This window comes from Corapipo altera, unplaced genomic scaffold (genome assembly GCF_003945725.1).
Source record: "Corapipo altera isolate COAL_440 unplaced genomic scaffold, ASM394572v1 61411, whole genome shotgun sequence".
Taxonomy (NCBI): Eukaryota; Metazoa; Chordata; class Aves; order Passeriformes; family Pipridae; genus Corapipo; species Corapipo altera.
The window spans coordinates 21,905,943-21,930,870 of NW_020884875.1; the positions used below are offsets into that span (position 1 = coordinate 21,905,943).

General features: G+C 38.9%; 1 protein-coding gene across 3 annotated transcripts in view; it reads left to right on the forward strand.

Annotated features, from left to right (window-relative positions):
* Window positions 1-172: 172 nt before the first annotated feature.
* CCDC171 (coiled-coil domain containing 171) overlaps window positions 173-24,928 on the forward strand; it is a 143,935-nt gene continuing 119,179 nt past the window's right edge. The window contains exons 1-7 of one of the 3 annotated variants that reach the window (XM_027634420.1): window positions 173-284; window positions 2,776-2,840; window positions 3,098-3,251; window positions 4,227-4,359; window positions 5,805-5,979; window positions 8,401-8,582; window positions 12,433-12,579. In XM_027634420.1, coding sequence (XP_027490221.1) covers window positions 3,205-3,251; window positions 4,227-4,359; window positions 5,805-5,979; window positions 8,401-8,582; window positions 12,433-12,579 — 684 coding nt within the window. In that variant the 5' untranslated portion in view covers window positions 173-284; window positions 2,776-2,840; window positions 3,098-3,204. Of the gene's footprint in view, window positions 285-2,775; window positions 2,841-3,097; window positions 3,252-4,226; window positions 4,360-5,804; window positions 5,980-8,400; window positions 8,583-12,432; window positions 12,580-24,928 lie in introns of those variants that run through there. The other 2 variants (XM_027634421.1, XM_027634422.1) reach the window with 2 other exon arrangements.

Here is a 24,928-nt window from a genome sequence, read left to right on the forward strand (position 1 = left end):
TCTGGAATTCAGAATCCCTAAAACGTGTTTGTGATTGCTTACCCAGCTGTAAACATGCTCGGACGCCGGCAGCTTTGGGGAGGAAGGTACAGCCTCGCTGCCGTCGGGGATGGCGGCAATGACGGCCCCATGATGATGTTCCGCCGCAGCCGGAAGTTGCCGTTGGGAAGGCGCCGCGTCCTTCCCGGCGGGACCAGGAGGTTGCACGGCATTTCCCGGAGCGGCCCCGGGGCGCTGCTGCTGGAGCTCTGTCCTGCCGTTGTTCCCGCAACCCTTCGTGCCAGGTAAAGCTCCAGAGCTGCCAGCACGGCGCTCTGCCCCGGCACCGCGTCAGCCAGCGCCGCTCGGGGGCTAGCGGAGCGAGGGGATGCTGCTGCTCTGGTTTTTAGCTTGCTTTAATTTTTTTGGTTCGCTTTAATGAAAACCTAGTGGTTCATTCAGCCGAAATAAATGCTGTTAAGTTTTTGTACTTTGCAGCTCGGGTGTGCTAGTTACGCATGTTTTAAATTAAATAAATCTGGTTAGATTTATTTTGAGTGATCTCAATCATGGAATGGTTTGGGTTGGAGGCGACCTGAGAGATTATCCAGTTCCATACCCCTCCCTGGTGGGCAGGGACACCTTCCACTAGACCACGTTGCTCAGAGCTCTATCCAGCCTGGTCTCGAACACGTACAGGGATGGGGCATCCGCAACTTCTCTGGGCAACCCGTTCCAATGCCTTACCATCCTCACAGTAAAGACTCTCTTCCTCATATCCAGTCTAAATCAATGACGTCGATAAAGTTAGTTAAGTGTATACAGAAGTTTGTGAGGAGAATATGACACGAGTTTTATAGGTAACACCCCTCGAACGTATTATCTCCTCAAGCAAAAACTTCTTATACTGTCTTGTTTAGCTCTTATGAGCCACTCCGTTTTTTTCGAAATTGAATTAGCATGTTTTTAGAGTGTATCCATTTGTGTGCTAATAAACTTTGGATATGTATCTTAACAGAGGAATGTTGCATTTTCAAAATCATTAGCATTCCCAGAAATCAGTAGTTAGATATTTTCCCCTGCCCCCATGTGACTTCAGAGTAATTTCAGAAATTATGAATTATTATTATAAATCATATAATTTAGAATGATGTGGGTTGACAGAGGACATTTGGATTATGTTTTGAGACAGATCTTATTTTTGCTGCAGCTATTGTTTGTTGGATAGAGATAGTGAATTTTATTTTGGAGGTGAAAAAACAGATTTCTGAGAAAATTTTAGTTGTACCAATTTTTTTTTATTTTTCTACTGTTCATTATCAGATTTTGCTATAAGTTTCAATAAAGCATAAACAAAGTATGGTATGAAAAACTAGTTTCATGGTGTTCAGAGCTACATCTTAATGTGAAAATTTGACAAATTTAATAGAGGTTTAGTTTCCCATACCATGATACCACATTTTTTTTTATATCCAAGCAATTGATTTTTGTTGAGTAGAATACTCAAAATACTCTGTCAGGACCTTCTTCTCTTATATAAAGTTACAGTTTTTAACGTGTAAGTCACCAATAATTCAATGGGCCTTAACAGGTACTTAGACAATTATACCACAGTCTGTACTTTAAAAATGAAGACTTAACTGTTTTCTCAGTTGAGATGAAAAGAAAGCTGCGTCATTTTCTCTAGGAGTGTGAATGACTGTTGTATGGTAATTAAGTGTTTGGGGTTTTATGAACACATGTACCAAGGTGAATTCTGATGGGTGGATGTTAAAAATCACAAATTTATATAGAATTTATGTTTATATTTATATATATAAAAATCACAAATATACCTAGCTATTCTGTATAAATATACTGCTTTTCTGTAAGAACAGAGCAAAACAAAACCCAAACCCATAAACTCAGAGTTTTTAGAAATAATAAGTCTGGTTTTGCAGCATTTTCTGTTAAAATTATACATTGAAGCTGAAATGTGTTTTTTCCTCTTCATATTTCTAGTGCAGGTTATTAGCAACTGGAATTAATAAAATCAGTTTATAGTTAATATATTATAGCAAGTGCTGCTGTTGGAGAGTAGAAAAAGATATTAAGCTCTTAGCATCCAAAGAAGGGCCACAAAGATGGTGAAGGGTCTGGAGGGGAAGCTGTATGAGGAGCGGCTGAGGTCACTTGATCTGTTGAGCCTCGAGGAGACTGAAGGGAGACCGTATTGCAGTCTACAGCTTCCTCGTGAGGGGAAGAGGTGGGACAGGTACAGATCTCTTCATTCTCCCAACCAGTGACAGAACTTGGGGAAATGGCATGAAGCTGAGTCAGGGTAAGTTTAGGCTGGACATCTGGAAAAGGTTTTTCACCCAGAGGGTGGTTGGGCACTGGAATAGGCTCTCCAGGGAAGTGGTCACAGCACCAAGCCTGACAGAGTTCAAAAAGCATTCGGACAATACTCCTGGGCACATGGTGTGACACTTAGGGATGGTCCTGTGCAGGACCAGGATGGCCTGATCCGATGGGTCCCTTCCAACTCAGCCAGAGATGCAGTACAGGCTCGTTTCTTGTTTGGACTGTAATACGGATGTCCATGTGCTGCAGCATCCAAACCCAAACCTTAATGGCTTGTTAATCTCAAGTGTTGAATACAACTTGTTCTTCATGTTACCTTACTTTAATTAATGGAAAGAGCTCGTTTATGAGTTTGCTGTCAAAAATTTTTTATGAAACATTTGGAAGACTTGCTATATTAAAAGCTGATATCAGACATCATGCAATCATGGTGTATGCATTTGTCTCCCATAGATTTATTTTGAAGAGAAATGGAGTTTGTAATCTTCTTAGGAGAATAGAGAACTCAGAGGATCAATGTAAGCAAACATATTTTTTTATCGACATTCTGAAAACCTTGACAGTGGATATTCTACTATATTACTATATATATATTAACCTACAATATTTAAGCTTAGAAGTACAGTTCTCATTGTTGACTAAAACTGATGTAAAATTACAGTTGGTGGTAATTATTCACATGACATAGTAACACTGTTTCATAACTGATCATGAGTGTTAACCAAAGATTCTTTTATTATGTTGCCAAATAAACTAAAGCATGTCTCTGTTACAGGTTTTAATGCTTTTTGGTATGGAAGAATAATCTTTGAAACTTATCAAGTAAAAGTCAAGGCTTAATTTTCCAGAGTTTATAGACTTAAAAGCTGCATACTGGACATCATGAGTTCATCCTCTCCAGTCAACTGCTCTGTCACAGAAACTAAAAGGTGAGCTCCACCTCTGTATTTTTAAGTCTAGTAGTACAGTTACTGTTTTTGTGGTTTATTTTCTAGATCCCTGAAAGTACATAATTCAGACTGAAGAAGATGGTGTGGTGTATGCAAGCTATGTCGTGTCAATACAGTCATTAAATCACAGAATCATAGAATGGCCTCAGCTGGAACAAACCTCAAAGATAATCTAGTTCCAATCCCCCTGCTGTGGACAGGGACACCTTCCATGAGACCAAGTTGCTCAGAGCCCCATCCAACCTGGCCTTGAACACTGCCAAGGATAGGACATCCACAGCTTCTCTGGGCAACCTGTTCAGTGCCTCACCACCCTCACAGTAAAGAATTTTGTCTAATATCTAGTCTGAATCTACTCTCTTTCAGTTTGAAGCCATTCCTCCTCATCCTGTCACTACATATTCTTGTAAAAAGTCTCTTTCCATCTTTTTTGTAGGCTCCCTTCAGATATTGGAAAGCCGCAATTAGGTCACCCTGAAGCCTTCTCTTTTCTAAGCTGAGCAAGCCCAATTCTTCCAACCTTTCCTTGTAGGAGGGGTACTCCATCCCTCTAATCAACTTGGTGGCCTCATGAGGACTTGCTCCAACAGGTCCATGTGCTTCTTTTGTTGGGGACCCCAGAGCTGGATGCAGCACTCCAGGTGGGGTCTCACCAGAACAGAGTAGAGGGATAGAGCCCCCTCCCTCGACCTGCTGGCCTCGCTGCTTTGGATGCAGCCCAGGATACAATTGGCTTTCTGGGCTGCAGGTGCACACTGCTGGCTCATGTCTAGCCTCTCATCCATCAGCACCCCCAAGTCCTTCGTGGCAGGACTGCTCTCGATATGTTTGTCCCTCAGTCTGTATTGATACCAGGCATTGTCCTGACTCAGGTGCAGCTTGTGGTGCTCAAACGTGGGTCCAGCTATCTGCCAAATAGTACTCAGTTTTTTTGATAACATTCTTATTTTGTAGCTTACATAATGTGGAGTGTGAGTTACTCCAGAATAGCAGTGAATCAGATTTGGATGCTGTTTTAGATCTGAGATGGAAACTTCTTCAAGCTAAAACAGAAAATTTAGACTTAACTATTCAACACAATCAAGAGGTAAAGACTTTTCTTTTGTTTGCTTTACTACTCTTTGAATAAATGTTTTCTTTTTTCATTAAAATAACACTCTCATGTGGCGGATCAAAAGCACAGTCACTAACTGAAAAATAACAAGGAAGGTGTCACTGTAGAGACCTCATACCTGCTCATAGGAACTGCTAGCACCTCTACTGTCATAGTTAGTTAAAGGTGGATGTAGGTAACCTGAGCACTTCACAACAGCAAAATGTTGCAGAAGAATTTTGTGCACCCCCAGCTCAATGTAAGAGGTTGTTTGTTTGTTGGTTTGTTACTTTTAATCAAGATAATTCCAAGGATCCATTTTATAGAATCACCCCACAGCAGTGGGAAAATAATGACTTAACTGAAGCACAAGAGCAAATCATTGTGGGAGAAGCAGGAGCCTCTTAATTTGGGTACATACTCCGCTAATAAATGGATATGAAACAGCAAACTTGGTTTATTGGCTGGATTTCACCAAAAACAGATGAATGAACACCCACATCAACTGCACCTAGCAGACAGCTAAGAGTAGATTTGTTGCCTATAGTAGTAAAAGTACTTGTTCAGCAGCACAATTTAAACCTGGTTATCAGCTGCCAGATTGGCAGCAAGTGTGGGAGGTGTTCCTAGTAGCAATAGATTGAAACCGTTTACAGCAGTGCCACACTCAGTGGCCACCTTTTCGTATGTTTGCTAATGAGAAAGCTGATATTCGAACTAAAGAAAAGATTAAGTAAGTATTTTCTTTTATTTCATTTGAACATGCTGCTCTGTACATGTTCTGAAGAAATACGTAATTTACTTTCCACCTTCTTGTGTTGAAATAGCATGGATTTGATTTTCTGGATCCAGTTTTTGGCAGCAAAGATTACACTATGTTTCTTAGTCTGTATAATATCCCTTTTTAAAGTATTTTTCATTCTTAGTTTGTTCTGTTAACATTAATAGCATTCTGGTTTGACTTCTGGACATTACTGGACTGAATATTATGCTTGTGCATATACTTGTGAGCTATTAGATGTCTGACAGTCTACTGTCCCAATGTAACTGTTTTTGTGAGTGTTAAGGAAAGTTTCACAGAAAATTGTCTGTGAAATATAATGTTTCTGTTGTTGCATTTTTTCCTCTGAGTTGCAGGAAGATGACAGTATTAAAATGTTAATTTTCTTAAGGCAGTGTGTTTTTTGAAAAACAGGGGTGTGTTGAACATACATGAAATTCATCCAGGAATAGGATCAGTTTGCATGAAACCAGTAGAAGTATCAAAATGGGCATAAATATGCAGTTGCATGAGTATATTTCAAATTCAAGTGGAATAAGATGGCAGTTGTGAATGGGATTCAAAATATTTTTAAAAAATATTCTGTAGGTGTATTTCTGTAACATTTCACAGTTTTGGAACATTTTTGCCAGTTTTCTGAAAGAAATTTATTTTCTAGGTGTCCAACTATGAAAACCAGATAATCAAATTACGGTCGGAATTTGAGAGAGGAGAGGCCATTCGACAAAGTCTGGAGTATGAATTGGCAGTTGCAAGAAAAGATGCCCATCAGAAAATGTGTACTGCAGAAGAAGAGTTAAGTGATGCGAAAAACAAACTTGCGGAACTGCAAGGTAAGTTTCAAAGAAGCAAAGATGGGATAAAGGCTAAATCAGTTCCAAGTCAGTAAGATAAATGAGAATCAGGGACTTAATTAAATTTTCTAGTTACTGCTCTTTTTCTTGGATCTCTCTTACCCTTTCCATGTTTTATCCATCTGCTTTTGAAAACTCATAAGAGTTTACAAAATTCCTGTCTCATATGTGGATTAAAACTAACCTGCCAGACCTTTTTTTACCTCTTGCTCCTTACCTTCTATCATTCCTTCCTGTGTGTCTATGTACAGAGCTGTAATCATGATGGATTTGACTGTCTCCACGTCATGGTTATCTCCATGCCCAGTAGTCCTTCCTTTTCCATTTCAGGGGAAAAAAAATAAATAAAGAAAGAAAAAAATCCATTCCTCTTAATTTGTTTGCATATTTGCAGCAACTTTACTTCCAGAAATTCTCCTCATACTGCTATTTTCTTTCATCTTTTCAAATGTTTCACGCTATTCATTGTTCTTATCTGGTTTATTTACTTCTTGTCATCTTTGTTTCTCTTTTTAAAGGTAATGCATGTTGTGACAGTAGTATGTGGAAAGGAATGATTTTATCTAGGCTTTTTTTTCCCTACCACTTTCATATTCAGAAACTCAGATTTCCTTCATACTTCTCAAACAGAGAGAGATTTCTCATTCTTACAAGTAAATGAGGTGCATTTTTAGTTACCTAAACTGTTACAGTATCTTTTTAATCTAGTACAAGAGATGAATTTGTGAGTTTGATGAACCTTTGATGTTCAGTGAGGAGTTTGGAGCACTACTTTTGAAGATTTTAACCTTCCAAGAATGGAAGCAGATTCTGAATCTTGCAAGTAGTAAAAGTACCAATTGTTTTTAAAATAATTGGAAAGCTGAACTTTCACTCCTTTGGAGAAACACATGATATATACAAATCTAATGGATTGCAAACTGGAAGAAGTAATTTTTTTCCCTTGGAAATTTCTCTGTGATTCCAAGCTGAAGACTTGAACTGCTAGTTTCTCACCTAGAGAAAAGCTCTTTCTTTCTGTGCTTGCTCACTTTACTGCTAATTTCCTTACCAATTTAGAAGTGAGTAGTGCCATGCCAGCACCAATAGGCAGGACTCAAAAGGGACTGATGCTGATGGAGGAACCACAGCACAGTGACCCCAGTCTGCTGTGCTGCCTGTCACCTCCATGAAGGGACTGGGCTAATGTGTGGTGAGGGGACTGGTGAACAAAAAGGGTGTAGGAGGGGTTTTGCAGAGACAAGGGAGGTTTTCTTGAATGGGTGTGTGTATATGTGTGTGTGTTAGTTTCTTTCAGTACCATAGCCAAGGCTGACAGTAAATTCCATTGGTCAAAATTTCTCAAACTTTTTGTTTCTGTGACAGGTGCAAAAACCCTCAAATCATCATTGTGCTTAATACTTTAGTTTCTTCTCCTTGGTCACTTGGAGCCTTTCTCACCTCATGTGGTGCTTAGAATGCCTCATTTATGCCTTGTCCTCTTCAGTATTTCTCCAAATTGTTTTTCTGCCATTCCCATTGAATCCAACAGTCTTTTCCTATTGTTGCGTCCACTGACTCTCTGTTTTGTCTTAATGTGCCTCTTCTGTTCTTTTCATTCTTCTCTGACTAGGAAGAAATTTCAGAAAGCTGGGATGAATTTGAGATAAAAATCTGTTAGAAAGTGGTGATCACTTAATTGCCAGTGTAGTTAGTTGTGTTCAGTAAAATGAAAGGCCAATACAAAGTATTTTCATCTGAAAGCCACTTAGTAAAATTAAGCAAAGCTCCTGTAAAACTTCCTGCAGTTAATGAGGCTTCCCCTGGCATTTGAGCTTTCACAGAAGAGTATGTGCAATGTTCCTCTGTCTCAGGTTGTTTGCTGGGCTGAAGATTCAGATCTCTTGCACAGCCATAAGTCTCACTGGAAAAGCTAAGCCTTTGCTTGCTAGCCCAACGTGTCTTAGGTTAACCTCCCCTGCATGGAGCAGGTGCCTGTCTTTACTGTCACTTAAACTGAGCTCAAATTTAATTGATACGGACTAACATCTGTATCAAAAATTACATTTGGAAATAAGCTGGCCAAATGTAGACATCTGAAAATAAATCCTCCATGCTATAGAGAGGTCACTTGAAAGAGTTATCTCAAGTTTTTATTCCTTTCCAAGAGGAGAAGAGTTTTAATTTTTAAAAATCTCTAAAATATTCCTATCTCCTTGTGTGAAAGATGCTATAGGAACACAATTTTGATAGTTTCTTTGTAATGAAGGTGGTGCTCTCCAGTGCTAGAAGTGTTAATATTCCAGTATATCACAGGATGTCACAGTACACTGAAGAACTGATGATCATCATACTTTTTTTTCTGGACATGCTTTGCAGAGCTACTTGTACTTTTTGTTTCTCTTTTTCTGTAAACAATAGTACTCAATGAAAACCTTCAGCAGAAAGCGATGGAGACTGAGAAAATATTTCATAATGCTCAGCAGAAGTGGGAAGAAGAACAACAAAGACTTTCAAGGGCAAAGGATGATATCAGCAGAATTTACAACAATGAATACATATTCCTTCTTAAGGAAAGAAATGAAGTAGAAAGGATTTTGCTGGTATGATATTAATTGTTGGAAAGTTGCATGAGATGATGCCTGGAACTTTGTTGATGTGACATTTGTAGTGGGTTGAGGTCTTTCTGGTTTAGGAAAAAATCCCCCAAATAGCTAAATACTGCAGAATATTTCTGAAGTATGTAGCCTTAGAAAGTTATACTTAGTGTGTCACAGTCTTTCTTGCTTTGATGAAAAGTGTTGTGGCTGATTTTGATGGTAAACCCCTAAACGAAGGTACCAGTGCAGGGTCCATTTGCACTGTCATGTAAGGCTGAGTTAGTAACATCAGGGACACCCAACACCCGCTGACTCAATTTCCCAGTTACTTCTCTGAGTCTGATATCCAATAGCCTATGAATATGAAAATCATTTGTATAATACGAAGACTACATACTTTCAGAGAACCTGAACGGTGGTGACAGGATTTCCAGCTGTGCATTGTACATTATTCGCTCCATACCACATATGAAAAATAACCATTGTTAGAAACTCTGCCATTTGGTTAGGTAAAAATTACCTAAGAGATCTATTTTAGACTGTCGGGTTTTGTTCTTCACATAGTTAATTTCATCGTATTTCCTGAAAAAAGGAATTTTTGAAATTATATTGCACTGATATGTATAAATCAGGTGTTAAATGTGTAAAAAGTAATAAAGGTGTAAACTTGTTTTATTCTTTTTTATACAGTCAAGCTATTCAAAACTGAAATATGTTTCCAAGAAATCAAGTAGTATTATGGTATGGAAGGGCCGACTTAACATACCTAACTTTTACCTCCTCCACAGGGACACAAACAATGATACCAATGTACTTTAATAATTTTTGTCTGTTTAAATGACAAGTGAAATACATTGTATATTAGCTATGTAAGAATACCCTCTGAGGGAAAGCTAGAATGTATTCAGCTGTAGGTATCCTTCATAAAAAGAAGTTTAGTGCAAAGGCTCTGTTAAGGCTGATAGGTGTTTATATTACATAATGGATACAGAGAATAGATTGCTTCTAAAAGATCAATTTTTAAAATTTTTTTCTTTTATAGCACCTTTTAAGATGTGACAAACTTGTCAGTTGGTCTGGGCACTGGTCAAGCAGTAGAAAATTTTCTGATTGCTTTCTTCCTGCCCAATCAGCTCCAAGCTGGGGATAGTACCAAATAGTCTTCCCAAATGACACCAAACAACCCTTACCTGGCAGCTTGATAGCCAGTTTCTGACATCAAACCTACCTGTTGTATTATGTTATGATGCTGTTGGTCAGATTCTATATGGCACCTGTAGAAGCAGCTGTTGCAACAGACAGGGCAGAGAGAATCCCTTAATTATGTGTATTTCAAAAGTACTTCCTCAACTGTTTTAAGGCAAGATCTGGAAGGAGGGGTTTATAAATTATGGTTTCAAATGTGTTCTAGTCTTTTGTGTTGTGTATTTACAGTCCTGTTTAAAATCATTTATAGTTATTCTGAGTTATGAAATGAAAGCTAGATAAAAGTAGATTTAATTGTGGTCTTACTATGTACTTAGGAGTGAGATTCTAAGTATGTATGACAAATCCTGGTTGGCAAAGATGCACTTTATGAACTGTGAATCTGAACTTGGCTATGAAAATGCTCAGGTAGGCATGGAAATGAAGTCAGCTTAACCTACTAAAATGTGTCTCTATGATATGGAGAAAAAGTAATCCTCTCTGCTCTCCAACGGGTTTGTATTGTGCTCTGTTGAGCGTGCTAACTTGCCGTCCAGTACATGATAAAAGGTGTTGGGGTTCAATAGTAAGTGCAATAGCATCATCTTGTGGTTAATCAGGATATAATACTCCTTCCCAGAAGCACTCAGTTTTTCCTTAGCCTATTTGTGTGGTTGTATTGTTTATACACACTTTAAAAAAAAGCAAACAAAAAGGCATGTTTTTCATAAGCAGATGTGTATAGAAAGTACGTGACATGCAGATATACATGTATGTATAACGGGATTTTTTTTACATGGTGAAGTATGTTTCTCTTTGAACTTCCTAAGTGCAGGTGACTGCTGGAATAGTCTGACACAGTCATACCACATCTGGAAAGTTCATAGACTTTACAATTCTGAAATTCTACAAGTCATGTTGACTTGTTCAAAAAACTTGGTGCAGTATTTTTGTCAGTTTTAGGCTGCTAGCGTTAAATACATTTCCAGTATAAAATGTTTTAAAGTTTTGATGTAGTATTTTCCAGCAAACTATGTATTACTTATTTCATGTGCACTTTTCTCAGCTCACTTTTTTTAGTATGTGGAAGATAAATCTAAAGAGATTAATATTTCTGTATCTTTCCAATGTGGAAAAAGTAGGAGTAGTTGTATATTTCAGTGAAAGTAATTTTTTTAGCATGCTGATGGGAAGAAACCTCTTCATTTCTTGATATTACAGGCAAAGTTAGAGGATTATCTTAAATTTAATCCATATGCAGATAGACTATTTTTGCAATATTTTGATTTACCGAGGTTTACATTTTTTAATCCACATGCATGCTCCTTGTTACCTTTCCAGAGAATGCCAAAAAAATTGTGACATAGTGCCTGCACATGAAAGAAACCCCCAAAAACTTATTTTCTTCACTTAGTAACACTTAGCACTGTGTTAATAAGGGAGTTGTGATTCTCTTATTATCATGTTTGAGTGGACAAAACATTCTACCTTCAGTCAGGAAGAACTTCCAAAATTCGTTTTCCAAACTTTGGAAAAGACTTATATTTCTTTGATCTTCATATATAAACATGGTTCTGTCAAACTTCAATCTTCCAAAGAGTCATTCTTTATGAATAATTCATTTTCTTCTCTTTCTCCTCCCCACTCTGCAGATGCCTTATGATTAGTGATTTCCAGGAACAAAATTATGTGATGTAAGAGTAATAGCAGAATTTACAGACCAACGGGTTTATTTTCACAAAATTTCTCTTGCCATGATAAAGGGTAGGACTAAATGAACAGGAGGACTTATGGTAATCTTCCTGTGTTTTGCGCAGAAAGTAATTTTAACAAATTGGCTCTCCAAAGGTCCTTCAGCTGAGTCATTAGATTTATAGCTTGTTTCTAATGCTAGTTATGGAAAAACTTACTTCTGTCCACTAGAACAAAGCTATTCTTTTTGAGACTTCTGGGACCTCCAACTGAAATATGTGCCAGACTACTGAGGTTCACTATTTGGCTACTTTCCTCCGCATGTGTTGTGGTGTGAATGAGGATTTTGTAGCAGTGCTGCTGAGTGCAATAGTGTTGGTACTTACACCAGCTTGTAGCTTGGTTCAGCTTCCAAAAGCAGAAATTGTGGTGGGGAACAGCTTAGTTATTTTATTCTTCTGAGAACTTTGTAGTTCATGTATGTCATTTTTTTAAGTAATTCAGTTTGTAGACAGAAAAGTCCTTCACAGGATAGCAGAAATTTGTTTATGGAAGTAACTTTCAATAAATGATTTGATTTGAAGTTCTAACAGTTAGAATAAGAACAAAATAGAGCTTCTGTCCCTAAGTTTCATGTCATCAAATGCACTTAACTGTTTCCCTCTCCATCATTACTATTGAGCTGGGAGAGAGAGGAGATTGGAACAGCAGCCTTGTACTCTGTTAGAGAAAAATTTCATATGGAGAATTGGCTCTGATTTTAGTATTACCGCAGAAGGTCATGTTCATAGTGAGTTTTGAGCCAACACATGTTACCTGTGAGCACCTCTGCTGTTGAGCAAGTGGTTCTGCTGGCTTGTGCTGGTGTATTATTTTAATAACTTATTCTGAGGCAGTTGGCTTTCCTCTTTTGACCCTTCTGCTATAATACTTTATGTTAGAAAAAGTATCTCAGACTGCTTTATTTTTTTCCTAGGAGCTGAATAATGAACTGCAAAATATACGCAAGAAATTGAGAGATGTGGAGGTGGAACACAGTGGCTGTAGGGAGGTGCTGAGATGCCAGGCCCGTGAACTTAAATGCAGCGCTGAACGAGAGAAGCAACTTAAAAAGGAACTCGAAGTAAGGCTTTTTCACTATTGCTCTTAGGCTCAACAGGCATTGACATTGAACAATTTAATTTTTGTGGGATGGAACCTTCCAGTTAGGCTACGAATTCTGTCTACGTGATGAAGAAAATGTTGAACATTGGTTTTGCGGAAAAGGCTGAAGAGGTGAATGCCACTTACACTTTGAGCCTGACTTGAGACTGGTGTTTGAGCAGCAGGTGGGAAAAGTTTTATGTAAACATGAAAACAAGGCTAACTTTACTTCAGGAAGTCTGTACATTTCCCCTGACCTCTTAATTTGTCTATCTTGTCTTTTTGGTTTATTGGATTTGCAGTGGAGATTCTGCTGAAGCTGAGGAAATTACTAGATGATGTGCTAGGTGAGGGAATAGCATACTGGAAGATCACAGTGATGTTACAGCAGCCTCTTCGTATCTAGAGTTAACTGCTACAGGTAGTTTTAGTTTTCCTGTCTGTTGAGTGACACCTATTGCTGAGAAGTCTTAGGTGTTTGAGAATAATATCTTGCAAGTGTGCTCCTTACAATAAACTGCTAGTTTTCTCCTAGATTTCAACATTTTGTTTGTCCACTGAGAGGCCTTGTAATGTCTATGTTATCTGTATGTACAGTCTGGATCAAGACTTTCTTGGTAGAATATTTGTCATTGCAGAAAAGTATAGCGACTGGATGATTCTTTATCCTTATGTATGTTTTCTACTAAGGCATATTTAAATATTTTCTTCAATGAATTTTAAGGAACTATCGCTTGCAGAATTTTACGAGCCCTTAAAGTAACAAGTGACATAGTTTTCAGCAGTACTTGTTTTCTGTTGTTTTTGTCTTAAAGGCAAAAGAAGTGTTTAAAGCATTGATTTCTAGGTAGGTAGAGTCCTGCATTGAAGCTGAAGTACAAAAGAAAATTCCTACAGGGAAGATCAAAGCTCATCAGCTAAAACCACTGACTTATTGACCAACAAGGTAGACCTTTGTGCCCTCAAAGAGTTCTACTGGAAATCTGTTGTCATATATTGTGATCTACACATATTGGTCTAGGTGGACTTGCCTTCAGCTGGAAAGTGCTGTGTACTGGTGGGTTCCAATGACCCTTTTAAAAAACGAAGAGTTTTGCTTCCAAATACTCAAATAAGGGCTCTTCTTGTGACTTTGTGGCTTTTAATATACTAGCATAGGAATCATGAGCTGAAAGGAGGAGGAGCAAGTCAGCAAATTATTTATCTTTCTAAATATTTTGATTGAATGTACCCACCATCTGTAAATTTGAAAAGACAGCACTCAGTTTTTTGAAAATGTACAATTGCTATACCCTAAAGATGGTCCTATCAGGGAATGTTACCTATTAACCCATAATCTGATAAAATATTTTCTTTACTTCATTTTTGTTAAATTATTTTAACTTTCTGAATTTCTTAATAATGTCATGAGAAAATAACATATTCAGTCTACAGAAAAATGAGTCTTGTGGTACTTACTGTAAGTATAGCTATTTAAGCAGTGATTAAGGAAAAGTATGTGAAGAAGCGTCTTGCATTTTTAAAGTTTTAGCAAATTATCACAAATTTCTGAATCAAATAAAAAAGACTAGGTGAGACTTCAATACATATGCTTTTGTCAGATTGCATCTCACTTTACCATCTCAAAAGGAAATTGCATGTGTGTAACTGTCTGAAAGTGCCTACAATAATAACTTTGTAGATGGTGGCTCTACCACTTCACTGGGCAGCCTGTTCCAATGCTTTACAACCCTTTCTGTGAAGAATTTTTTCCTAATATCTAATCTGAACCTCCCCTGGAACAACTTGAAACCATGTCATCTCATCCTGTCAATTATTACCTGGGAGAAGAGACTGACCCCCACCTCACTATAGCCACGTTTCAGGTAGTTGTAGAGAGCGATAAGGTCTTTGGGCCTTCTTTTCTCCAGCTTCCATTCACATGGAAGCATGAGAGGATCTCCCAGCTTCCTTAGCTGCTCCTAATAGGACTTGTGCTCCAGACTCTTCACCAGCTTTATTGCCCTTCTCTGGACTCATTCCAGCACCTCAATGTCCTTCTTGTAGTGAGGAGTCCAAAACTGAACACAGGATTCAAGGTGCAGCCTCACCAGTGCTGACTGCGGGGGGTGATCACTCCCTTAGTCCTGCTGGCCACACTGTTTGTTCTAAAAGCCATGATACCATTGGCCTTTTTGGCCACCTGGACTCTCATGTTCAGTTGCAATTGACCAACACCATAAGTCCTTTTTTGCCAGGCTTCTTTTCAGCCACTCTTCCCCAACCTGTAGCAGTGCATGGGGTTCTTGTGACCCAGGGGCAGGACCCAGCACTTGACCTTGTTAAACCTCATACCACTGGCCTTAGCCTGTCAATCCAACCTGTCCAGACCCCTCTGCAGAGTCTTCCTACTCTCCAGCAGATCAACATGCCTGCTGAACTTGTTTTCATCTGCAAACTGAATTAGGGTGCACTCAATCCCCTCATTCAGAACATCGATAAGACACTAAACAGAACTGGCCCCAGTACTGAGCTCTGGGGAACGCCACTGGTGACTGGATGTCAACTGGATATAACTCAATCCTCCACCACCCTCTGGGCCCAGCCATCCAGCTAGTTCTTTACCTAGCGAAGACTGCACCTGTCTACACCACAAGCAGCAAATTTCTCCAGCAGAATGCTTGCAAAATGAGGTCAAATGCTGAAGTTTTAATAGATAACATCCACAACCTTGCCTTCATCCACTAAGCGGGTCATGATATCTGTATCTGAGCTAGATTTCCATTCGGATGCAGAAGCCTTGAAGTAGTACACCCCAGACAGAATGGTATAAGTTTTTTCATGAAGTAGCCCTGTATTTCTTTTTCTCTCTTCATAGAATTTTTAGCTTGTAGATTGAAATTGATAGATATAGGAGACATCTTCAGTTTCCATGCGGAGTACCTTGTGTTAATGGTGATTTGGTTAGCAAATTTGTGCTTAATTTCTTGATAATAGCAGCAAACTTCTTAAGGTGATTGTGTGATGAGTAGTGTAATTCTACTTAAAAGCCAATCTTAAAATCTTTTGTTATATGCTACTTGATAAGTAATGAACTCTTTGGAGTTCACAAAACTGTTCTTTTACTGCCCTCTGCTGGATGTAAGGGAGAAATCAAGGGGAGAATACTTCTTTTTCAGTAATTAAAGGAAAAGTTAAATTTAAAACTCTTTCCTTTTGTACGATGGCACTCTTGTGTGAAGAGTTATATCCAATAGGCTATTATAAAGACGGGAATGTGAAAAAAATCTGCCTACACCCTACTGGGTTTTTTCTTGTTTCTTTTTTTCTTTTTTCTTTCAAAATATTGTTCTGATTTTACCCTTCAAGCATTATTCTGATTGTGATCTAAAAGAGGAAATTTCTAGTTTCTGAAGTTAGAAATGAAGAGAAAGAGTAATAGCAAGTTTTAGTGGACTCTTCAATTGAAAGACAGCTGTTGATGCATTGTCTAACCTCCTAGCTTTCCAGTTTGCCAGTTTGTGATACCAACATACCATGCCATTGCATGGACATGGAATCCTTCTGAAATAGAAATAGAAATAGAAAACATACTGTGCTAGAAAAATTGAGAATGTGAACCTTAATATCATTCTGCCTCTTTAGGCTAAGATTCAGTAGCCAGAGAAATTATTGATCTAATTCTGTTGAACTCATCAAGATACTAATATCTATTATAATCAATTTTCCAGCACCAGTGTCTTTTATTTTAGCCTTTAGCTCCATACCTAATGATGATTCTTGGGAAATATAGAGTAATTTTTATATAAAAATAGTTTTTCTTGTGATGTTTCCAGCCAAAAAGCTGGGTGGGAAAGTAGTTTTGCAATGAGAATGTGGATTTTACCACAAGAAACAGAATTATTAGTTAATAAATTTCCAACTCTTTGCCTTGTTCACAAAAATGTAATGACTTTCTGTTGTTTGTTTTATGTGTTTGAGGCTGCCAACTCTCAGTAAGCTGAACTCAAGGTCTCAAAGTTTTTAAGTCTTTCTCATGAGGCCTGAAATATGTCCCATAACTTGGTCCATTTAATATCTGAGACTGAGTACATTGTCATATTTCTGTGACTGTTAGTTACCAGTTAAAGACCATTCCCTTAGCTTTCACATTACCTTTTCTGCTCCCCCCCACCTTCTGTTATATATTGAGCTTTTCATGTCCTTCTGAAATATGTGTTCTTGTATTATCTTGGTAATGCTGGTATGATGGGGTGATGACTGCAACAAAGACTTGGGTGATGGTCCATATCTGTATTTGCACGAGGTGTATGTACAGGCAATACTTTGAGGCTGTGGGTTTATTTCTTACTGTATGTAAGTCAATGAAACAAGAAATTTAGGTCTCAGCTGAAAACAAAACTAAAACCCCTAAAACCTGCAGACCCGCTTTTTCTTTTTTCTCCTTGTTGCTATAATTCCACCATGAACTGCACGCTCAGGTAAGTTATGGTTTTCATCAGAACAACTTGCAAAAGCTCTAAGCAGTGCAAGAGAGGACACATTCAGTCAGTTGACAGTACTACTGGTTAAACTTTAAACTAGCGTTTGTTGTCTTCTACACACTTCTTGGTGACTTACCCCTATCTTTAATCTTCTTCTTTCTAGTGTCTCCGCAATGCACAACTGGCATCTAGAAATTCTAGCTACTGTGACTGTATATAGTGTGACTATATTAGTTACTACACACTTAGTATGTAGTTTACTTATAATACATATATATAAAACTATAGTCTCTCTCTCTAATATATATTTATAAATGTATAATACTACATACTTGGAGGATTCTAAGCACTACAGCTTTCGTAGTGGTATCTCTGTGGTGGCTCCAAAGTTTGTATTTCTCCAGCAACAAGCTCACTGACATATTGACTTGTACAAAGCATTTGACACTGTCCCACACAACATCCTTGTGTCTAAAATGGAGAAATATCGCTTTGATGGAACACTTGGTAGATAAGGAATTGGCTGGATGGTTGCCCTCAAAGGCTTATTATGGTCAACAGCTTAATGTCCAAATGGAGACCAGTTGTTGACCAGGGGTTGGGACTAGTGCTGTTTTTCTTTGTTGGCGACATGGACAGTGAGATTGAGTGCACCCTCAGCAAGTTTGCCAATGAGACCAAGCTCTGTGGTGAGGTCGACACATGTGAGGGAAGGGATGCCATCTAGAGGGACCTTGACAGGCCTGAGAAGTGGGCCTGTGTAAAACTCATGAAGTTCAACAAGGCCAAGTGCAAGGTCCTGCACCTAGGTCAGGGAAACCCTGAGTACAAATACGGGCTGGGAAGAGAATGCACCAAGAGCTGCCCTGTGGAGAAAGACTCGGAGGGAAGCTCAGCATGACCCAGCAATGTGCACTTGCAGCACAGAGACCCAACCACATCCTGGGCTGCATCGCAAACAGCGTGGCCAGGAGGTTGAGGGAGGTGATTCTGCCCCTCTGCTCTACTCTATTAAGACCTCACCTGCATCCAGCTCTGGGTTCCCTAACATAAGAAGCACATAGACCTGTTGGAGCAAGTCCAGAGGAGGGAGAGCCATGAAGGTCATCAGGGGGCTGGAGCACCTGTCCTATGAAGACAGGCTGAGAGAGTTGGGGCTGTTCAGACTGGAGAAAAGAGGGCTCTGGGGACACCTTATAATAGACTTCCAATACCAAAAGGAGCCTACAGGAAAGATGGAGAGGGACTTTTTACAAGGTCATGTAGTGATAGCACAAGGGGGAATGGCTTTAAACTGAGAGTAGGTTTGATTAGATACCGTGAAGAATCTCTGTACTGTGAGAGTGGTGAGGCATTGGAGCAGGTTGCTCATAGAAGTTGTAAATGCCTCATCCCTGGCAGTGTTCAAGGCCACGTTGGATGGGAGTTTGAGCCGGGTGGTCTAATGGAAGGTGATCTTCAATGTTCTTTCCCACACAAACTATTCTATGATTCTATAATAATGGACTTTCTCTCAGAGACGAGCTTCCTCTTCATAATCTCCTATGTCATCATATTATTCAAGTCTAGTTTGAAGATTGTTTAGTCTTACCTCACTGTCAGACCAAAGTTGTTTCAATACTGTTTTATGTAGCCCTCATAAGGAGTTTGGAGTCACTGAGTCTTGTCTGTGCATGTATAGAGTAACAGTGTGTACTGTTAAGGGCTCTACTGAACATGAGAACATAAGCTACTGAACATGAGAACCAAAAGAGGCATCTTTCCCCCTCAAGGTACTGTAGAAAGGGAGAGCAGTTCAGATGGCTTCTCCAGCTGCAACTCAGTAGCAGATTGGAATGAACTTGGATTTTATCCAAAGGCAACCGAACTGTATCAATTTAGCAGTCCTAATTGGTTTTACTCTTTAGCCTAAAGTCAGGCATATGGCTTAAATTGAAGCTTCCAGGCCAGCATACTTGTTTATCCAGTGTTGTGCAGGTCAAGCATGGCTGCTCTGTCACTGAGACATGTTTCTCTAGACTTCAGGTACAGGAAATGTGTATAGTGAGGGTTAACCACACTAGGTCAGGCTGAAAGAACATTTACTTCAGTAGTTAAGAATTGTTTGCATTCAAGTAACTTATAGTTAAGGTTGTTTATTTTCCAAACAGGAGATGGCTCCACCTTACCACGATCAAGAGGCATCAGCATTTCTAACACTAGGTAGAAGTGGTTGGCACATCTCCCAAAGATGTGTTTAGACCCCCTGGTTTGAGTTATGAGTATAGGGAAATGCTCTTAAGTAGGAATATCTTAATCTGAATATGGAAGCACAGAGTGGGTGGATGATGATCCAGGTATGAGTACATGTGTGTCTTCTTAACTTAAAACTTTATCTTGGCTGAGTATTTCACATAGATGTTGGACCTCAGCTTTGGAAAAGTGTAAGTATCCTGATAACTTTTTAGTAAAATGAAACCGAAACATCTTGCAGAAGTGGTCTAAATAGAAGTAAGAGAAGAGAAAAATTACTTCGATTACTGTATCCAAACATGCTGTAAATGTACTTTTCCCCCCATTGTTTTCTTTGTTGCTTATCTAATAAAGCTTATTTTTATGTAAATGCAAACATCAAACAGCAAATGTGGTATTGCACAAATATAGGATACTGAATTACACTTTCAGTATGGAGTACACCAGTATTCACAAATATTGCATACTTGGAGCAAGTGCTAGGGGCTGAGAAAAGTGGAAGCCACAAAGGATAGTTTGCAAACTGTTAGCATGCAGCAAGTGTCTCCTAGAAACCAGATTAGCATTGATATACAACAGGACACTGGAAAAAGCAACTGAAGTTTAAGAGATTAGATTAAACATATAGCATGGTTGCCCACAGGTTTTAAGGCTGGCGTTGAATTTTTCTTAGTCACGTTTATTTACAGTTTCTCAAAAGTCGCAATTCTATCTGTGCTGTTATGGAAACTGATCCCAGATATCTTTGTTCTTTAAATTAAGACTGAAATCAACTCAGCTTGAATATCTAAGGAAACTTTAGAAATTCCATGAGTTTGCATCTGACATCTAAAGTAGGATGTCTGCTTTCATATATCCTGTTAGGTGAACATGAAGGTAACAAATGACTGAATCTTGTTGAATAACCAGTATTTTTGATGTTGGATAAGGAAGCACTTTGTAATCATTGGAGAACTCACTTTCTGGTCCATCATTGAGATGGATTTGGACCTGACAGGAAGCTCTCAATATTGAAGCAGAATGTATTCTCATTTGACTCCCAGATGAGACCTTATGGTCTGGATATCTGTGGCCTGCAGGCTTGCTCTACATTATTGTTTCACAGCTCCTTTTTTGTAGACAGGCATTGTGTAAACTTTTCATACACATGATTCAGTAAGGATACTGATTCTTACCTTTCATTTGATTCAAAGAGGTTTGACTCTGGTACCATTGTCTTTCTGTTTGTCAGACAGGAACACAGAACTCCTCTCCTGCCTATTTCTCTTTTTGGATTTTTTAGCATGGCTTTACAGGCTAGTCTCATCCCTGACACTTTTCTTTCACTCACAGAATGTGTAATAGATTGTTCTCACTGGTGGAGCATGTAGCTTCTCACTGTGAAGGGAAGTGCATGTAAATAGAGCCTTTTTGAACCTTTACTAGCAAAATAGAATGGATTTTCTGTACAGTATTTTGTTGCAGCTGTGTTCTTCCCAGCTGAATCTTCAGACTCAGTTTGGAATCCAGCTTTTAAGTTCTATGGCTGATGTGCACTTTGACAGATAGAAATGCCAAGAATCTTTTCCTTAGAACAATCTAAGTAAATCTGAATTTCTTTATATTTAATAACTCTGTATTGCTTAGAAATGCTTATGTGCTAATGGCTAGTTCAATATCTCTCATGAAGTTTTTGTTTTCTGACTAATTTCTCACTGATTTGATGACATCTAATTTGGTTTTTGTATTTGCAAAAAATCATAGAGCAAATGAAAAAGAATATTGATTGCATTTACATGACTTCCTCAATTCACATATGTAATTTTTCTGCAAGCTCTGTTAAGCATGTGAGTCTTTGGGGTATAGTATATATACTGGTAAGATAAGACTAAGGTTTGCATGAGTAATCTTCTGAGACTTTTGGGAAGAATACAGTTTATTCTTCATCTTTGGCTTCTAACAATACAAGAAACTAGTGGCAGGTTCTGTCAGAGCCCTGACAGTGACTTGTCTTGAACGAAAATACATTTTATTTCTTTCCCTGGGTCTTTGTTTTTTGAAGATCCAGTGAACTAACTTAAACAAGATTTTAAAAATCAAAATTGTAACGAAGTGAGGCAAAGCTTTAAAGAATCAATTTCTAGAAGAAGAGAAACTTCAAAATCAAGAATTGGGCATTGATATTCCTAACTTTGTGAAGAAACTCCAGTTTTGAAAAAGTCAGTTTTCTCATGCCTTTGTATGGGGGTATGATCTGTAAAATGATACCTGTCAAACAGATAGTTGATTTCTGGTTTCTAATATAATTTTTCTGTGTATATTGTCTTGAATCTATTTGAATACTTTCAATTGGACACCTGTCAGGTACATCTGTCTCTTCTTTGGTTGGTGTCTAATGTCATAACTCTTTGACAGTAGGCTAGACACACTGTCCTGCTTGCAAATAGGAGCTGTTTCTCCTATTCCAGGGATCATCAGGAATGTCTGTAGCTGAAACACTAATTTTCCCAGCGCTTCTCTTTTTGTACACATGCTAATTCTACAAGTTAATTCTTCAGTGACTTGTGACAACTCAAGCAAACCAAAGATCTGCAAACTTCAGTCAGCAAAGGAGTGATATGTTGACACTTCTTACAGGTGTCTGCCTGATCCTGCCTCTCTTCCTTTATTGTCTCAGAATTTTCTTAGGACTGAGGTTTCTGTATTTTTGAGAGTTTGTGTTTCCTTTGGACCACATTGCTTGTCCTTGCATTCAGTGTCCATCATGTCAGCTCAAAGAGATAGATGCTACTTTTAAAAAGCTATACCAAGAACTGATCCTTATGTGTTCTGTTAGAGAGAATCTGATTACTCCAGTTTTTGATTCTTGCATATGCCCTCATTCAAGCTATTATTTCTGTTTTTATTTTTCATCTTTGGACTGATGAAATCTAACAAGTCTAGGGGGTTCCATCTGAGGGGATAGTAAACCATTTTGATTGTGTTTTCCAGCTCTGGTTTCAGCTGAAGAGAGGCTGAGATAAAGGCACAGTTGTACTTTGGAGAGGTGCTCAGGAAATAAAATAATATTTAGAAGTCAAATTCAGTACAAAGCCTGTGAATTAGTATGTTGTTCCTGAAAACTTTACATGTAGAATCACTTTTTTCATTTCAATGTTTGCTTTAAGAACAGACACTTGAACAAACCAGACAAAGACAGAAAAATGTTTTTGCTCTTTAGAGTATGCAGTGAAATATTTTCAGTGAAGTTTCCATTTCTTCATTTAATTTTTTTAAAAATTTTATTTCCCACTCTAAATGTTGTGATAGGTACCTTCCTCACTGTTTCCTTTATCTTCTCGTCAAGCTTAAAATAGAATTACTTTTAGATGGAGTTGTTATATGTTTTAAAAAAGAAATGAAATCCACATATATTTATTGTTGACTGACCACTTTTAATAGGCTGACATTATTTTTGAGTAAAAACATCCTGTTGGCAGATGTTCACCTGTTGGAGGATGCTAAGGAGTCCTTCTAAACTAAAGCAGGGGGTAGTTTGCTAATTCTTCACTAGGGGCAAAGCAGATTAGGATGTTTGGAAGGAATAGAGCCTAGACAATATTGAGAGTCTTAAGCAAGTTATTTTTGAAAGAGTCACAGAGTGAGTAAGGTTGGAAGGGATCAGACAGTTCTTGAATATTTCCAGTGAGGGAGACTCCACAACCTCTCTGGGCAATCTGTTCCAGTGCATGGTCACCCTCACAGGAAAGAACTTCTTCCTTGTGTTCAGGTGGAACTTCCTGTGCATCAGTTTTTGCCTATTGCTTCTTGTCCTGTTGCTCAGCACTGCTGAGAAGAGCCTGGCTCCATCCTCTTGACACCCTCCATTCAAATACTTGTACACATTGATGAGGTCCTCTCTCAGTCGTCTCTTCTCAAGGCTGAATAGGCCCAGCTCCCTCAGCCTTTCCTCATAAGAGAGATGCTTCAATCCCTTAATCACCTCTGTGGCCCTCTACTGGACCTGCTCCAGGAGCTCCATGTCTCTTGTACCGAGGAGCCCAGAACTGGACACAGCACTGCAGATGTGGCCTCACCAGGGCTGAGTAGAGGGGCAGGATCACCTCTGGTGACCTGCTGGCAATGCTCTTCCTAAGGATCCCATTGGCCTTCTTGGTCACCAGGGCACACTGCTGGCTCATGGACAGATTGTTGTCCACCAGGACCCCCAGGTCCTTCTCTGCAGAGCTGCTCCCCAGCGGGTCAGCCCCCAGACTGTGTTGGTGCCTGGGGTTATTCTATCCCAGGGGCAGGACCCTGCACTTGCCTTTGTTGATTTTCAGGCAGTTCTCTACCCGTCTCTCCAACCTGTTGAGGTCCTTCTGAAGGGCACCACAGCCCTCTGGGCTCTGTGTCATCAGTGAACTTGCTGAGGAGGCATCTGCCCCTTCATCCAAGTCACTGATGGAGAAGCTAAACAATAATGGGCCCAGCATTGAACCATGAGGGACAATATTGGTTACAGGCCTTGAGCCCCTGGTCAGAACCCTCTGGGATCTGCCATTCTGATGATTCTTAGTTCACCTCACTGTCCACTCATCCAGCCCACTCTTCCAGAGTTTGCATTATGATGATGTCATGGGAGACTGTCAAAAGCCTTGCTGAAGTCCAGGTGGATGGCTTTCAGTGCTTTTCCCTCATTCATCCATCCAGTTGCACCGTTGTAGAAGGCATTCAGTTTGCTTAAGCATGATTTCCCTTTCCTAAATTCATGCTGACTACTCCGGTCACTTTCTTGTCCTCTGTGTGGACAGACATGGCCTCTAGAATGAAGCACTCAATCACCATTCCAGGGATTGAGGTGAGGCTGACTGACAGGTAGTTCCCTGGGCCCTCCTTCTTCCTCTTTTTGAAGACTGGGGTGACATTCTTATTTATGAGAATAATCTTAGCGTTATGAAAGTACAGTGGGAGTATTTGTGCAGGATTTCTGCATTTTTTTATTGTGTTAAGCAGATAAAACTCATGGCAGGAGGCAAAGTTTAAGCCTTTTGACAGACCTTACTACGGAGTAGGTTTCGTAAACTCTTACGCTGTTGCTGATATTCTCTTTAGTAGTTCTTCCATGGGTATCAGTTTCAAAAGTATTTCCTTTTTTTGTGTGTGTGATTATACAAAGTTTAATTTATTGCCAAGAGCTTTTATTTTAAGATCTGCTAGTGTTTCTCTTCTTTTAAATGTTCAACGTGAAGTCTCACATACTTACTAATTTGTTTTACTTTTCCAAAATCAATGACTTAGTGCTTTAAAACATTACAGAGTTTTGTTGTAGGGAAACTGTGACTAGTCTAGAGCTGCAAAGCACTCTGTTCTGGGCACCTTAATTAGAAATCAGGTGCCAGAGCGAACATATTTTTGAAGAGTCTTCTCTGTGCTTCATATCTCATTTATGAAATTTTAAATGCTTGATTGATGCATCATTGTATTTTGGAACATACAAAGTGTGGTTATGTTGCCTGCGGTGAGCAAATAGTAAGGGAATAGGTAGAATATTTAACTTGATCTTTCCGCTTTCTGACCCTGGCTGCAGTTTTCTTGATTATAAAAAATGCAGCAATAACATAATGCTATATCAATTTATTTCCTTAAATAGAAAATATTAATTTAATATTCTAT